Source organism: Cydia splendana, chromosome 7 (genome assembly GCF_910591565.1).
Source record: "Cydia splendana chromosome 7, ilCydSple1.2, whole genome shotgun sequence".
Taxonomy (NCBI): Eukaryota; Metazoa; Arthropoda; class Insecta; order Lepidoptera; family Tortricidae; genus Cydia; species Cydia splendana.
In genome coordinates, this window is record NC_085966.1 from 7,762,737 (window position 1) to 7,779,993 (window position 17,257).

Sequence of the window (17,257 nt, forward strand, 5' to 3'; positions counted from 1 at the left end):
ATGGCAAGCGGCGACGTGGCAGATCTCCTGCTCGGTGGTCGGATCAGGTCTCTACCCGTACAGGCCTCACAATAGCAACCGCCATGAAGAAGGCCGAGAGTAGGGTGGGATGGAAGCGATTGGTGATAGAGCTCATCAGAAAATTTCAAGACGGACACGACCTTCAGCAATGAAGAAAACGACTAGAGAGAGAGAAGTATAAACAATACTAGGCGCGTCATTCAAAACACTTTCAATAGGAACGTGTGAGAAACGGACGTTTTACGATATTGACGGTAATTGCAAATGACATTTCCTTTTTAGTTCTTCCTCTGCCTGCGTTTACATGCATGCGATCACTTGTGTTCACATTCGTTAACCACGAGATCTGATTACACATTGTCATGACAATAAATTCAGTAAAAAAATATAGCGTAGGTATACAGGGTGAAATGGTTATCTCTGACCAAACTCTGAGGGGTGCATATGTACCCAAGTCATACTATGGAATCATCGTAAAAAAAAATCTGCCGTTTCATATATTTCTGTCAATCAGAGTCAATGTTTTTTTATATAACAGGTGATGTATTTCGCGATATCGGGGTTGGCCTCGTAGTAAAAGTTGTTCAGTATGACCTAAATATTATTATACACCCCTCAGAGTATGGTCAGAGTGAAATACATTTAAATACTTACTTGAAAAATTATTGCTTCTTTTTTGATATTAGAGAAGTCCTTGAAAATCGTGTTGATAATCTCTAAGAATTTTTCTCTCTGTAGAAAACTCGGTCCATCCTTTTCGAAATAATCGAGAAAATCGTATAACAAAAAATATGTTCCTGTAAAAGAAATACTTTTATTAGTGCAAGATCAATATATTGCAGTGTATTTTATTGAAGACACTTTGGTGGATCAGTTTGATAAGTTATAAAAATATGACTACCAAATTCCATAGTTATAAATAACACTTTAACCTCCCGCGTTTTGTACACATATTTAATTATACGAACGGGTTACCGTCAGGCATAAAATACCCTGATTATTTTACAAAAAAAGTTGTTGCTATAGTATATAATTACTAATAATGGGAGTATAACAATCATTAATAGAAATTAGAAGAAGACAACTGTTTTGTAAAGAATCACCATTTTCTAAGTCAGGCAATGTTGAGCATGGTAGGCAATGTTGACGATGTTTTCCATGTATGCTTAGTGCGGCAGTAAGTAAAGTTCGAGAGCAAGCGCAAGAGGTTAATGAGAAAAAGTAATTGCTATACGTATGTCTGAGCACAGAAGTAGATTTATTTATTACACTATTGTAACATAATTATGTTATGACTTATGATATAAGTACAGCGAGGAAATGCTGCCAGTATCTACGGCACCATTCCGCAGGGGGATATTTTGTAATTATTTATTTTAAGTTTAGTTTTATTTATTTTTAGATTTAGTTTTTAAGTTTTGTAGGTTAGTTATTTCATTATGTTTTTTTTTTCCTAGTTATGTATATTAAGTTTGTATGCACTAATAAATATCTAAGTATGTTATTAGATATTAGTCTCTTGTTAGATACCAGTTTTAGGTACCTAGTTAGGTACTGATAATGTGTAACAATAACAGAATATAATATAAGCTTTCTGGGTACTCTACCGGATGGCACAGACCTGGGGCCAATTTTCTATTTGAAGGTTTTTACTTTTTAGGTAATTTTAGTTTGGTTTAGTTCTTAGTTTAATTTATACAGTACCACTGTAGATGTATATGACATGTATTTAAATATCATAATAAGTATATGGCCTATTATAGCGGACATATTAGTAGTTTTAGTTAATGACATGTTTCAAACTGGAATATATCCGAATGTACTAAAAAATACACGTGTATGTCCGGTGTATAAAGGAAAGTGATGTAAACAATTACAGGCCCATAACTATCGTACCTACCATCTCAAAACTTGTGGAGTCCATCTTATCATCTTCTCTAATGACTTATTTAGAACAGAATGCTTTACTCACCGACAATCAGTACGCCTACAGACAAAAACGCTCCACTACTACGGCAGCACACAAAATCGTCGACTGCATTTTGACTGGTCTTGGCGATAGGTACAAGATGGCAGCCATACTGTGCGATTTGTCTAAGGCTTTTGACATAATTAGCCATAATTTGCTATTAAATAAATTAAGTCTGTATGGCATAAATGGTCCTGCACACACATTGTTTGCATCATTCTTGTCTGACAGTCAGCAAGTGGTGAAAATGTCACTCAATGGCAAAAAACATGTTTCAGACACTGGTTATGTCAATTTGGGCATCCCTCAAGGGTCAGCAGCCGGTAATACGCTGTTTTTATTATTTGTGAACGATCTACCCTCTGCCATCACAAATGGGCTATCTGTGTTATTTGCAGACGACACAACTGTTGTCGTGAGGGCAAAAACACACGCGCAGTTAGCTGACGAAATACATGAGGCTTGTTACCAGCTACAAAAATGGTTTTCATCAAATTGCCTACTCTTAAATATAACGAAATCCAATGTGATGATGTTCTCGGGTCGCAGTACCACAGTGCCTCCATGTATTAGTAACAGTCCAATGCCATTATGTAATGAAACAAAATTTCTAGGTTTCATACTTGACTCGAATCTTAACTGGACGTGCCATGTCGATCAGCTTTGTAACAGGTTGGGCAGTTCTATATTTGCTTTAAAAAAACTAGAACCTCTGATATCGGAGGAAATCACTTAAAGTCGGGTATTTTTCGCACTTTCACTCGTTGATGTCATACGGTACACTGATTTGGGGAAATTCTACAGTTGCCACAAGAGTATTAATCATCCAAAAGCGTGCGATCCGTTTACTGACTGGAGTTAAGCCAATGCACCACTGTAAGGAGCTTTTTAAAAATAATGGCATAATGACGCATTATTCACTATACATGTTTCAAGTTCTGATGTTCGTGAGAAAAAACTTGTCTATGTTCAAACGTGTCGAAGTCATGGGCAAACAAATCAGATTGACGGGAAGACTGCGAACAGTGCCGCATCGCATGGCACTTTCATGTAAGAATCCGCGAGTAATGGGCCCAACTTACTCGTATTACGAACGTCTACCCGCCGAATTAAGAACTGAAATATCTGACGAAGCATTTGAACGTCAACTGAGGAACTTTTTATTGAATAACCCGTTATATTCAGTGGACGAATACATGGAATTAAAATTGAAATAACTGTTTGACATTATACTTAGCTTACATATGTAAAATTGATTTTATTTCACATTCGTTCTGAACTTATTACCTATGATTACCGCTCTTAGTTTTAGTATGGCGATCATTATGAGATATTAGACATGTATTCTGTTATTTATTGAGTTTTTTTATTTTTCAATTTGACGATAGTTCTCAAATTTCTTTTTAAATTATAAATTGTTAGTTTTCATAATTTGTAATTTGATTATCATTGTTGACATTTTATAATTACGTTTGCATGCTAAATTATTGACGATCATAATGTAAATTCATATAGATTAGCGTAAGAATAATTTATATTGTAATTTATCATTATGAAATAAATAAACTAACTAACTAACTATATTTTTAGTCCTAATTTTATATTTATATATCTTATATTTCGTATTTAGTTTTAGTTGTTAGTTCTAGGTGTTATGTAAGTATTGTTTTAAAATGACCTGTCATTTGAAGTATGTTTACGAGTGTAGCCGCCGTGCAGGTCAGGATCTCGACGACTCAAATAAAAAACTTCGATTTGAAGTAAACTATTATAATTTCCAAAGTACTGATTTACAAGGGTTCCTTGACTAAACGGTTAGATGTAGAAGTGGTGTGATGATTGTATGGAGGCTGATGAAAGAGTGATTTGCATAATTTGAATGTACGAAATGGTGGTTAAGATTTAGGTGCCTCTAATTGGCCGGGATACATGGTATGTGGGGCGCTCCTATTGGTGCTTTAGAAAAAGCTTCCAAATACTAGCCGAGCCCGACGGCTGCGTTTAGCTACTGCATTAGAATTTTATACAAATAAAGAGTTGCGTTCGCAACAACGAGTATTGGAGCTTACAATAATAAAACTCTATTCGTCCTAATTTGTTTTTAGTGTAATTTTAGATTAATATAAGTAATTTTGTCGTTTATTGATGTTACTCAAAATATCGACATAGTAGAAACTCGTGTTCTTAAATCTTTCTTTATTTTACATAGGAAGGCATAATTTTTTTTTGTTGAGCTGTACGGATGATGGTCGTTTTTGTCTACGTGACAGCGTGATAAAACGATGTCCGTCACTTTCTATCCCGCGGTGTTAAAAAGTGACAGTTATTTTATCACGTGTATAAAGGCATCCATAATTACGCCTGCTGTAATACAAATTACCGGGCCATCGCCGTCGGGCGTTCGGTAAACATCGTTACCGGTATAAGCCACCGCAGACAACAACAGCTAACTCACTTTATCGGTAACAATCACTTTCCTGAATTATATTTACTCAAATACGCCCACATAATAGCGCGATTTTAGCTACATGAGGTAAACCGGCTACGCTACGCCGTAGCGCTACGAGTACGATATAGTAGTACAGCCGTATTCGAACAATGAGATACGTCAAATACTAGATATTGAAATGATATGGATTGGATATGTCAGCTTCAAACAAGTGTCAAAATTGACGTTTCTTCAAACAAAAACGTCACTTTTGACACTTGTTTGACACTGACATATCCAATCTATATCGTTTCAATATCTAGTATTTGACGTATCTCATTGTTCGAATACGGCTGCGTGTATTGAACAGCTGTACTGATTTTACAAAATATCGGCGCGATTCGGGAAATGAATTAGAGATTCACTAGATATGAAATAGTAAAGATATGTGACGAGGCGAACGCTCTAACGAACTGTTTGACACGTCATCACCCTATTCGAGCCAACAAACCGGCAACCACGCTTGTTACTGTTTAAAGAGATAACAAAAAGGAACACCTCTATTCTACTAACTTACTTCATCAACCACACGTCTTGCTATTGAGCTGTGTTGCATTTTGCACTGTGTTACATGCGGGTAAAGGTTAATATCGCATGTATTGATTGGGTTATTTACGAGTTTGGGAAAATAATTGGTCGATTTATTTTACGACTACCGCTCGTAATTTTGCTTTGTTTCGTGCCTTTCCGCTTCCCTTATTTATTGGGGGCGAGGCTGGGAATAACTAATTGAATTAGATTATCGTTTGCGTTTTTTTGGGTTGTGACAATTTAATTTGTTCATGTCAATCAATCGCGACTTTTGATTTATTTAACACATTATACATAATTTAAAAAGGCGCACTAAATAAAAATACGTCCCTATTATAACATTTCGGATAAAGTAAAATAAATACTTACCTAATGATTATACGAGTACATAACAACCTGAAAATTTATTTTTGTTCTACAATGCGACTGACAACATCTTATTGGAAAAAAATATTTCATTGTAAAATACGAAAAAAAAAAACCTCATCAAATCACCCAAATTGTCTCATTATGTTCGAAATTTTCTTTTTCAATCTTTCAGTCCTTTCAAATTTAAGAAATAGCTAATGAACTTGACGAAGCCCTTGCGACAACGAAACGCGTTTTTTATTCATACCGGGTTACTTTTAATTGAATTAAGTTTCCGGTTCAGCTGATAATGAACAATATCCATTAACCCAATTCTCGAAATTTTCCCTAAAAAGTAATTTCTTTAACGCACGAAAAAAGACAATTTAATTCAAGTCCCAAAAAAATATTTCGGTTTAAGAAAAAAGAATTAAACTTAACAACGCGATTAAGTCCCGTTTTCGTAAATAATAATGTCAAGATTCGGTATAAGTTGAAATTGAAAAATAAATCTCGAACCGTCAGCTGCAATAGTACCAGGTATTATTGATATTTAAGATTGAATGTCTGAAATATAAATATCACACTCTCTCATACTTTGATAAATAGAAATATTTCTTTATTCGTACAATGATTAGACTTGATGCAGATACCTTTCAACGTATTCATTCAGTTATGTACATTAGATGTACATTATACAATATAGTCAGATCATGACACCCTGTTATGGTACACAACAGTATTATTATTCTATTCTATTCTAGGCTAGTCTATAAAGCAAAATAATAACATTAATAACATTATACAATATAGTCAGATCATGACACCCTGTTAGGGCACACATTAGTATTATTATTCTATTCTAGGCTAGTCTATGAGGCAAAATAATAACATTAATAACATTTACTTATTAGTAATAAATTAAATTAAAAATAAATGACGTCAAAGCTTAAAACTAAGTCTAAGTATATAACGTCAACAATATATTGATAAATGGTTATTTGTAATAATTTGTCAATTTATTATTAATAGCAATTATTTTAATTCATTGATGTCGTTTCTTATTGTGTAGGTTGTAATAATAGGCTAATGGTAAAAAGTTGTCAAATTGGAATTTAAGATCCTTATTTCATCATGTCATAAAGCTAAAATATTATATAATGAATAAATGAATAAATGGAAATTATTATGCGTAGGGCCGGAGGGGCATTACAATGCTGTGAATAGAGGCAGACCGACGATATTTTGTCACTTTTCTTCGGTATCATCAATAAATTGTTGAAGGCTACCCAAGTAGCACAGATTAGCTGTATAGCAGCCGCATAATGAAGTACGAATACGCTTGAAGCTGGAATATAAAAACTGCATAAGAGCTGTATAAGCGTCTTTTCAGCTTTTATAACTCTTAAATGGGCACAAATTAGGCAGCCTTAAGTTCACATAGCTACTTAAGAGCGTTGTAGCAGCAATTTAACGGAGTTATAAGGGGTAACAGGAGTTATAAGAGGTGTATATTGGCTGGGTAAGAGACCACCAGTTACCCTTTATTCAGCTAATATGTCACATGTGCGCCCTAATACCGGGAAAGATTGACGTTGGGCTGAATAAAAGATAATTAATAACATACTTTTACACCTCTGCCTTAAAAATCAGCTATTATATTTAGTATAGTGACGACGAACGCAGAGGTGAACATATTTATATTGAAGCAAAAACGTTAAGCGCAACGACACCATAAGTCATTTTGTTAAAGTGTTTAGTTAAATGTTTGTACATGATCTTTTATATATTAATGCGAGAAAGATGTTTGGGAATGCAAGTTTATTGACATTATATATATACATTATCTAAGAAAATTTCAGTGCGCCACGAAAATAATCAGTATTTATTTAAATTAATGATATAAATAAGCTGTGTGTAAAAACTATTTCAGTGGTTCGGACAGAATTATGAGATAAAAAGTTAATAATACGTTATAGGAAGTACTAAACTAATGATTTAGGTTAAGAACTCAGGCACAAAACCATATTGTTACCCTTAAAAGTTGGAAAAGCAATTTCAATTTTGTAGGTTATATACAATAAAATGGCGGTCAATGTTAAAAAGCAACGTGAACCGTTAAAATTCTTATATGCAGCATACGACTGTTATATATCCCACTATAAAGTCCAAGTCGTTATTTCGATACACTAGTGAACCTCTAAACAGTTATAAGGCATCTTATGAACGTTTTAACAGCCGCTATGCAGACAGTCCCAATGGTAGTATAATAGGCTGCTTAGCGGTAAACATGTTCAGCGCTAAGCCGTATTATGCGCCACATGTGTTCGATTATACGTCTATCGGTTTCATAATAGTTCACCCGTTCTCCCTTATAATAAGTCAGCGAAATAAAAGCTGCTTTAGCGGTAAACATGTTCAGCTATAAGCTGTATTATGCGTCCCATGTGTTCCATTTATACGTCTGTTGGCTTCATATTAGTTCACTCGTGCTCCCTTAAAAGTCAGCGTAATAAAAGCTGCTTAGCGGTAAACATGTTCAGCGATAAGCTGTATTATGCGTCCCATGTGTTCCATTTATACGTCTATTGGCTTCATATTAGTTCACTCGTGCTCCCTTAAAAGTCAGCGTAATAAAAGCTGCTTAGCGGTAAACATGTTCAGCGATAAGCTGTATTATGCGCCACGTGTGTTCCATTATACGTCTATTGGCTTCATAATAGTTCATTCGTGCTTCCTTAAAAAGTCAGCGTAATAAAAGCTGCTTAGCGGTAAACACGTTCAGCGATAAGCTGTATTATGCGCCACATGTGTTCCATTATACGTCTATTGGCTTCATATTAGTTCACTCGTGCTCCCTTAAAAGTCAGTGTAATAAAAGCTGCTTAGTGGTAAACATGTTAAGCGACAAGCTGTATTATGTGCCACATGTGTTCCATTATACGTCTATTAGCTTCATAATAGTTCACTTGTGCTCCCTTAATAAGTCAACGTAATAAAAGTCCACAATTACCTCCTTATACAGCACATGGCGTAATTTTATCCACTAAACAGACCTTATAACGGTTAAAGCATTTGATAACCCTTAAAGCTGTATAGGGTCGTAGCAAATATACCTTTATATCACTCTTTGCGTATTAATGGTAGTTTTCAGAGCCGTAATGCAGCTTTTAATCAGCCCTAAGCTATATAAATATCACTGAGATCTATTATACAGCTGTAGGACCACGAGTGTGCTCTTATAAGTGTCTTAATACGCACAGAGCGTTAGATAGAACTAAAAGTGAGTAGTTATAGAGCTATCTGTGCTACTTGGGTATAGTAGTTCTTAATTTAATAGAAATTGTTTTGTATAAATTTATTATCAGATGTATCGTTGTTTAATTTATCTGGGAGCTTGTTATATCTTAATAGCCACCATGTTTGGACTTGTTTGGTAGAGTATTCCATCGTGTGAAAAAAGGAACGTCCACACGAAAAGAAGAAGAACGTAAACTGCAGTTAAAAGATAAATCTATATAACTACGTATGGCAGATATCTACGATAGCCATAGCAGCTGATTGACATTCATTTATATTTCACTTTGTCTGGCTCATAGGATATAAGTTATTACATAATAGGTACGTACCCAATAACAGTATATAAAAATATTTATATTTAAAATTGGCTTTGCTCCCATTTAAAACGTTAGAGAAATATCATAAGAGAGAAAAGCCGCCGTTACCCAGCCTCATGATATTCCCGAGTGCAACACAGGTTATGCAATCTCCACCGCGCAGCGCCCTGCCAGGGATTTCACATATCTATATCATGAGTGGCGGCTAGTTCTGTGCCGTGTGTGAAACACCAGATGAAAATATTCCCAGTTACGTGCTCTGGAAATTTCCTTTACTCAAGGAAATATCGGTGGAAATTATGTTTTTCCTCTATATTCATATTTTTAAGTGATGCCTAATACCAATGTTTTACCATAACTTAATGTAATTAGTCAGAAATAAAATATCTAAATGTGAATTCCTGACACTATTAATGTATTTGACAATATTTTCTATATAAAATACTATCCCATATTCAGTATGGGATGTTTACGAATTTGAATCTTGAGTTTTATTTAATTCCATGTTGTATTGGATGTAGTATTCTTGAGGTACCTATTTTTCAATATGGGCGTTAACTCGATAATAATAAACAATAACAAGTGCATGTCGAGTTTACCGACATATTATTTGTTTTTGACTACAGACTGGTCTTATTTGCGAAGCAAGATAATTGTGCTTTCTTTCATAAAAACGTAGGTAGTGGAAAATAAATAGTTGGATTTGGAGACTTCGTTTTGGGATTAAATAATATAGAGAAATATTCCCGAACAAGACAGGTGAATATTTCCGTGATACGTCACTAGTGGCGCGCTACACCCTCCACCGCGCTTATCTCTGGATTACTTTAGGAGCCCGGTAGGTCGTCAGTGTAAATGCTTGCTATAAAATTTACGTTAACATTTTAATTACCCTTGGGTTTTGTAGCAATTTTGTTAATTTTAGAAACTATTATTTTACGACTAACTCATCTGTTTATAAAATACACCCTCCCACTGATAAAGCATGAACTCTTATTAACTATATTTTAGTAGAATATGCCGAAATCGATCCATTTGATTCATAATAATGTAGATTTTGCAGGAAATTGGTCATGTTAATAATAATAAGTTAGTATAGCTAGTCTTCTTTCTATTTTATTTTTCAATTCATGTTATTATTTATATTTTTTTATGTTTTATTAATTTAATACAATGTACATGGTCTCTTACCATGTGTTTTGGTGTCATAACTGTAAACTCATGTTTCATATAAATAAATAATAAAAAGTGAAAGATGACATGTATGATGACACTTAATTAGTCGTCGTGAACAAAAAGTTCTCCAAAACTCTTGAGTAAAACAATTTAGTATTTCTAATACATCATTATTTCGGCGTTTAAGTGCCTACCACAAAAATAATATCCCAAAAATTTCGTAAAAATCATATTTTTCATAGCAACAAGTTAAAAGGGATCATAAATCTCGCTTGAAAATTTACTGCCGTAAAAGTTTTCGCATTTTTTTCTCTTCACTTTACCCACTTGTTAATGACATTGAAAGTTAAATTATTTATTTTTCAAGTGACAACCACATTTTTTTAATATTTTGAAGAATAAAATGCAGCCCTTAAAGTAAGTATTACCTTATTTCTAGGGCCCTTTAACACAAAACAATACAATTTTACTAGCAGTTTTTTGTCAATTTTAGTAGTTCTTTCTTAATTAGCTTTTGTAAACTTAAAACTTTATTTATGATAAATATAGAAATAGTCTTAGTTTCAATTCAATGTATGGGTCAATAATTAAACTAGATATTTTTAAATAACGATTATGTTATATAAGCATTTTATAACATGACTTGCGAGATTTCCATAGGCAAACTGCAACTGGTATTAATGTAGGTACTAACATATGCACAGTCCACACATTAGTCGTAAACTCAATAAAATTTTCACTGGATAATGAAAGCTATTGTTTATCCTAAATTAAAAAAAAATACACGTGGACATAGCGAAAAGACTATTGTATAGTAGGTACTACGACTAGTGATTCTCTTTTGTTTATGACTTTAAAGTAACGTGCCCGCGGCGGTCGACAGTGTGAAGAAGCTTTTATTTTGCTTTTTCTACTCCTCACTGATAATAAAATGAAACAGTAATTTAATTTATGATCCAAAGACTTAAATTATATTCTATTAGTCATTTTGACTGTAATATTTTTTTAAAGAATGCGGGGCATTAAATTTTAATTTTTCTTGTTTTATTCAAATTCCTTTTTACAGTCTAGCTGCCCAATAAACAAAACTTGCAAAGATAAATGCATTTTTGATTTATCAAAATAAAGATTGAATATAGAATGAAATTAAATTTAACTGGGCGGCTAGAGGGTGCATATTAAATTATTACGTTTTTAGTTTTGTATTTATTGTTTTTCCATGTATTTTTAACCAACAAATGGTATATCAGTCGATAAAAAAACAAGGTTGCTTACAAGTGAACTTATTTTGAATATATGATCAGCTTCGCATTGTTTTTTTGTGTTTTAGGTTAATTATATTAATTTCTTATTTTATAAGTGGGTTCACCGAAAAACAACGTCGTTGCACTTAGTGCTCCGACACAATCATGCTGAGCGGTAGGTATCCTCTTTGGGACCACCAATAATTAGTTATATGCCACAGTAACATCTGTTAATTTTAAGATTTGTTTCAAACAAATTATTTTCATCTCAATTTTATTATAAAAAATACCTATGAAGTAGATTCTTACACGTTGACTGTTTTTCAAGTAGTGACTTACCCCCCCAAGTGGGGTGCGTGGCAACAGGGTTCCACCCGGGAGGGAGCGTAGCTACGTGGGCGAGTCTGTAGTACTTGATAGTACGTCTCTAGAACCGTACAGCTATTGTTGTGTCTACACTGCTCTACGCATGCGTGGACACGACCCGTGTTCTCATTGCATACCAAACGCAAGCGAGCGTTCGCCTCTAGCGAAGCAGTTAGAGTGTCCTCGAGATCCGTAACAATTATGAGTATTCTGAGATCACAATGAGATTAGCTGGCCCTAGGCGAAAGCTCGCCAGCTCGTTAGGCCACGGGAATAGATCGAGCCGGGCAGGTGTGTACTGTGTACAGAATTGACCTCGAAATCTACAAGACGTTGTAAGAGTACGCGACACTTGCAAAGTTTTTCAAATCAATGCTCCGAAGCTGAAAAGTTGTCGATGGATTTTATAGTATATTTTCAAATACCTCAGTAATTTATAATCACAAGCCGGCTTAAAGCGGGTTGGGGACTTTACATACGCTTTTGAATTTTTTCGCAGGCAACGCAGTTTTCTTCTCGATATTTTGCTTAATTGAAAAACTAGTCAATAGTGATACATAATCAAACTACACAACGGGACTTAATCGCGTTTTAAGTTTTAAGATTTACCTCCGACGTTTCGAGGACGGCGTTGTCCCCGTGGTCTCGGAGAAGACTGGCTCAAGTTGACATCAACATCTGCTAGCCGCGCGAGTTTTTCGAACTAGCCGCACTTGGTCTTGTTTATCAGTTTGAACGTTTTGCGCACTAGGGATGTTACACTGTCGACACACAACACTAACGATATTCGATTTATCGACTGTCGATATTCGTTTCCGCTTACATTTACTAATGACTGGATTCCATGTGGATGAGATCTTAAAACCCTTGTTGTGTAGTTTGATAATGTTTAATAATCGTGAAAGTTTAAATCAGAGTGATACATAAGTTGGAAAAACTCATTGGTATGAGCCAGCCTTGCCTAAACTGCTCGGCTTTCGTCACCTTATAGCAATTGTAAGTCTTATAGGTACACTATTTATTTAGAACTTCCCATGAGTTTTTTTTTTCAGGATTATAGGTTTATAATAAAAAACAACATTAACATTCAATGTGTTTCTCATTGAACCACATTGAATGTTACTTGACTTACTTTTTTAGGTATTATAACATGAGCCGCGCGCTGATTTGTGCTTACAAAATGCAATGCACTTATTGGTGCACGTTAGGTCCCTTATTGGTGCACGTTAGATGCCTTATGACACGACTCAAGGTCGTACAAAATGGTAAAAACAGGATTCACCTCTAAGGCTTTTATAACACGTGTTTCCAACTTTACTTAATTTGCGGCACGTGTACCGTTGTTGGACGTTTATATCAACCCCAAGTCCTTTCGGGTGACAGGGAAAAAGAAACGTTAGGTAATAAGTTTATCTGACATTTTTACCACATCATTGGTGCACACAACATACATATAGGTAACCTGCTTGATGGTAAGTGTAAATATATATGAATAGCGAGAATATGTACTTAACTAGTTACATAGGTAACAATGACACCTAGAAATATTTTATTTAATGATTGATTTTAAGAGTTTTAAACGTACCTTCATCTTGATTACTTCCAAGAAGTACTTCCGTGTTGTGGATGCTACCTTCCTTCATCATAGTGTCAGGGTCTTTTGGTAAAAATACGCCGTCGACTGTCGGAGCTGACGGAAATCCTAATATTCCCGTATATGAATTCCATTGTTGCACGGAAATCGTTTTTGCATCTACTCCTCTCATACAATCCATAACTAGGCTCGGATCCGCGGACAGAAGACTACTGTTACAGTTACAATCGTCAACTAACACCTTCCCAATATCTTGAGCACGTTCTCCTGTCATCCAACTCCATGGTGCGTTTAAGGTTCCCGACTGTAATATACCCCTCTTGAACAATCCCTTCATCTCTGGTGAAAGCATATGCAAGCTGACGCTTCCTCCTCCAGCTGACTCCCCAAACAGTGTAATCAAGTCAGGATCTCCACCAAATACCCGCGCATTGTCTTTTATCCAACGTATTGCCAGTTGCTGATCCCAAAGTCCCATATTACCAGGCGCTTCTTCGCTGCCCGGCGAAAAGAATTTATTCAAGTATAAAAATCCAAATGCTCCCACCCTGTACTGCATGGAAGCCACTATAACATCACTTGACGATGCCATAATATCAGCTTTATATAAATCAAGGGTTGCGGTCCCACTCATATACCCTCCACCGTAAATCCACACTAGTATCGGCACTTTTGGTCTCTCAGCCAGAGGCTTATCTTGATGATGGCGAACTCGTAAATGCTGAGGAACCCAAATATTCAAATACAAACAATCCTCTGATATATTCGTGTTAGGGTTCCACATCTCTTCACCTTCAAATCCAGGAAAATACTCATATCGTTCTTGATAACAGCTATTGGGCATAGCGGTGGCATCTAGAACGCCGTGCCATGGTTCGATTGGAACTGGCTTTCGAAACCTTAGTGGACCTAGAGGCGGTTTCGCGAATGGTATTCCGGTAAATATATGTACCTCACGACCCATGACCGTCTTGGCATAACCTTTAACGAGACCGCTCTTAGTCTCGACGACAAGCGGATCGTTGTGGAAGTTCTTTGGAGCCGGGCTAGTGGTGGGTGTAGTTTGAGTAGTAGAGGTGGTAGTGTCATGGTGGCTGGCCCATGATCTTCCTCTTACGCCAGACAAGAGGAAGCATACTAGTAGCTTCGTGATTACGATTTTCGTATTGCATGTCATGTCGACTGTCTATGTTTTCAGTGGCTCACTAACGAGTCATATTGGATTGTAATCGGAAGTAGTCAGCCAGCTTGATCAGGCGTTTATTGAAACACATTTCTGTCCAATCGTCGTTGTTAGTACGGTACCTGTAACAAAAAAATAAAAATGTAAACTAACCCTTCTATTAACTTTAATAAAAATCCTAGCTCTTCTGGTACCTTAAAAACACAGTAGGTACCTTCTTTAACATTCGCTTTTACATCGGATGTTTATTATTTGAGATTAAGATAAGTACGGTATATGGTGATTTAAGGCAGAGAAAATTCTAGGTAATAACCATTATTATAAGACCGAAGTGATCCTATAAGTATTCCGTGAACAAACTTTTGTACGGAACACTAAAAAACCTTATGATATTTATTTTGAAGTTTGTAACGTAATCTTAATAGTAAATAAAATGAAGATAAAATTGGCCACAAAGTTTAACACTGCCCAAAATACCCCCGTATAATTTGGCCATACGTATGAGCAATAAAAAAAAAGGGTCTATATAAAAATATGACTGACTGCCTATTTAATAAGATGAAGAAAGGAAGAATAAATATAGTGGGTGTATTTTTCACATAACTATTTCCTCTAATAAAAACTATGTAAATGGATATAAATATATAAATATATAAAATAATAAATAATTCGTTGAGATTTGAAATTGTTCTTCTGAAATAGATACCATCATTCTTACGTATTTATTGAGTGACATCTTTGTAAGACTCGTTTTCCAAGAATTGAAATTTTCGCCAGATGATTTCACAGGAAATCATTCGCATAATATACGACCTATTAGCTAAATTTGTAAAAGATCGCGGGTTTTACTGGCATGGAAATGGTAAATCAATCACAATCAGCTTGTTAGATAGAGTGGGTTGGAAGGGTGTAATGGCCTTATCCGGCTAACTGATAACTGATAATAAACGCTGGCGGTCAGGAAGGTCAACACTATTGTTTTAGTGCCATAATCTGATTGAAGGGGAAGTTAATGTAGGTATACGTGTAGCGTGGATATTTCATGCTGAACATATTTTTAGGTATATTTAATATCAGAGCTCCACAAGAATATTTATTTAATTATTATTGGTTTAAGTGTTAAGGTACATTTTATAGTACAGTATAAATGATTACTTCTTATTTGATATATTAAAAACGGGTCACTCACGTATTGGACAAACCATTAGCGAATGACGTAGTGAGTGTTGTGTGCAACCCATCATTTGACAATAATGCCATAAAGGAGGGTATTTCCCCCCCCCCCCCCCTGCCACCACCGGCGCCTGCGCCGAGTCTTCGGGCGCGGAGGGCTGCGGCCCGCAGTCTGCGCCGGTCCGTTACCGTAAACGCTAGCTCCTGATGACACTCCTCGGTACGGAGTGAAACATGTCGAACGTTTTTCGACTTAAAATACGTGAGTGACCCGTTTTTAATATATTTAATATGTCTGTGTCTCACGGAAGTTTTGTTATTCCGTTTTTATTTGTTTTATATATAGATATTGTTTTACATATTTTTCTTTAAAATCAAAGTCATCAGAAGGGAAGATACGTTCATAAAGTAATTCTTAAATGATCGGCTAGTTCCATATCTGACGATTCTCTCTAATAAATTCGTAGGTAATGTAAAGCGTGAGAAAGTTATATTGAATACACGGGTTTCTTTATTTACAATGCCAGACACAATATTGTTAACGCCGAAAAACCACTTTCCCCTTACGATTTAGGAAGCCGGAAATTCATGAGGCGTATAACTTGCCCAGCACCATTTGTACCCGATCGAAGCCCACATTCAACAGATAGTCGATCTAAACTTATTATCAATTTACGGAAAGGTTTTGCCCGAGCTTGGGATCGGACTAGAATGGACATTATTTCATCGAGCACTTCGATCGTTCGCCGGGGACCTTATAATCCGTAGTCGGGTTTGCCTCCAGATTACGGCAACGCAAATTTTATACAATATAATGTGGTTGGCCGTTTGTCTCAGTAGCTAGGTAAAACAAACAAGATATTATAATAACAACAGCAATGAACTTTAAATATTATTATTTATCGTATCGTCGTCGTAAATTTAAGAGTTAGACTCTTGTCGGTGTAGCTCTCTCCATTTGACTCTATCCAGGGCCGCCTCCTTGATTTCCTTATACGACATTACAGCTACCTTTTCTTTTATTTGTGTTATGTAGCTTATCCTCGGCCTTCCCCTTCCTCTCTTGCCTGCAGTCTTTCCCACTTTATCGTATAACTAAGTTTTAAAATTACCTTCGACGTTTCCTCCAAAGTTGACATCGACATCTTCTAGCTGCACGAGTTTTTCAATTCAGAGTTTTTTTAATGAATAATGAATGATATGATACTTACATTAAAAAAAATATGAAACGTTTCAGGTCAATCTCATTTTTAGTTTTGTCCCTTCACCACGGTTCACGGTATCAAACGCACGAAAGTTACCATACAGTCTTAAACAATTGTTAATTGTTGATAGATACAGTAATAAGTTAACATTTAGAGCCTCTATGGAATTTGAGTTCACCTATGATTTCCTACCGAGGAGCAACTCAACAAACTTGAGCGTATTCAAAATGTCTACATACGATTATTATTATTATTTGGTTTTCTTTCCTATCTCCACTACTTAATGATTGCCTGATTGTTATTTGAGGTGTGCAGTAAAGGGTTATTGTATTGTATACATTT

At 35.5% G+C, this 17,257-nt stretch overlaps 2 protein-coding genes across 2 annotated transcripts in view; both read right to left on the minus strand.

Moving 5' to 3' along the window:
* The window catches only part of LOC134792083 (acetylcholinesterase-like), a 36,204-nt gene extending 21,555 nt beyond the window's left edge, over positions 1 to 14,649 (minus strand). The window contains exons 1-2 of the mRNA XM_063763222.1: positions 13,346 to 14,649; positions 676 to 818 (exon numbers count right to left, since the gene is read on the minus strand). Of these exons, the coding sequence (XP_063619292.1) occupies positions 676 to 818; positions 13,346 to 14,531 (1,329 nt within the window). The 5' untranslated portion in view covers positions 14,532 to 14,649. The remainder of the gene's footprint in view (positions 1 to 675; positions 819 to 13,345) is intronic.
* Positions 1 to 17,257, minus strand: part of LOC134792074 (serine protease nudel) — a 388,506-nt gene that overhangs the window by 156,189 nt on the left and 215,060 nt on the right. The gene's annotated exons all lie outside the window — the stretch shown is intronic.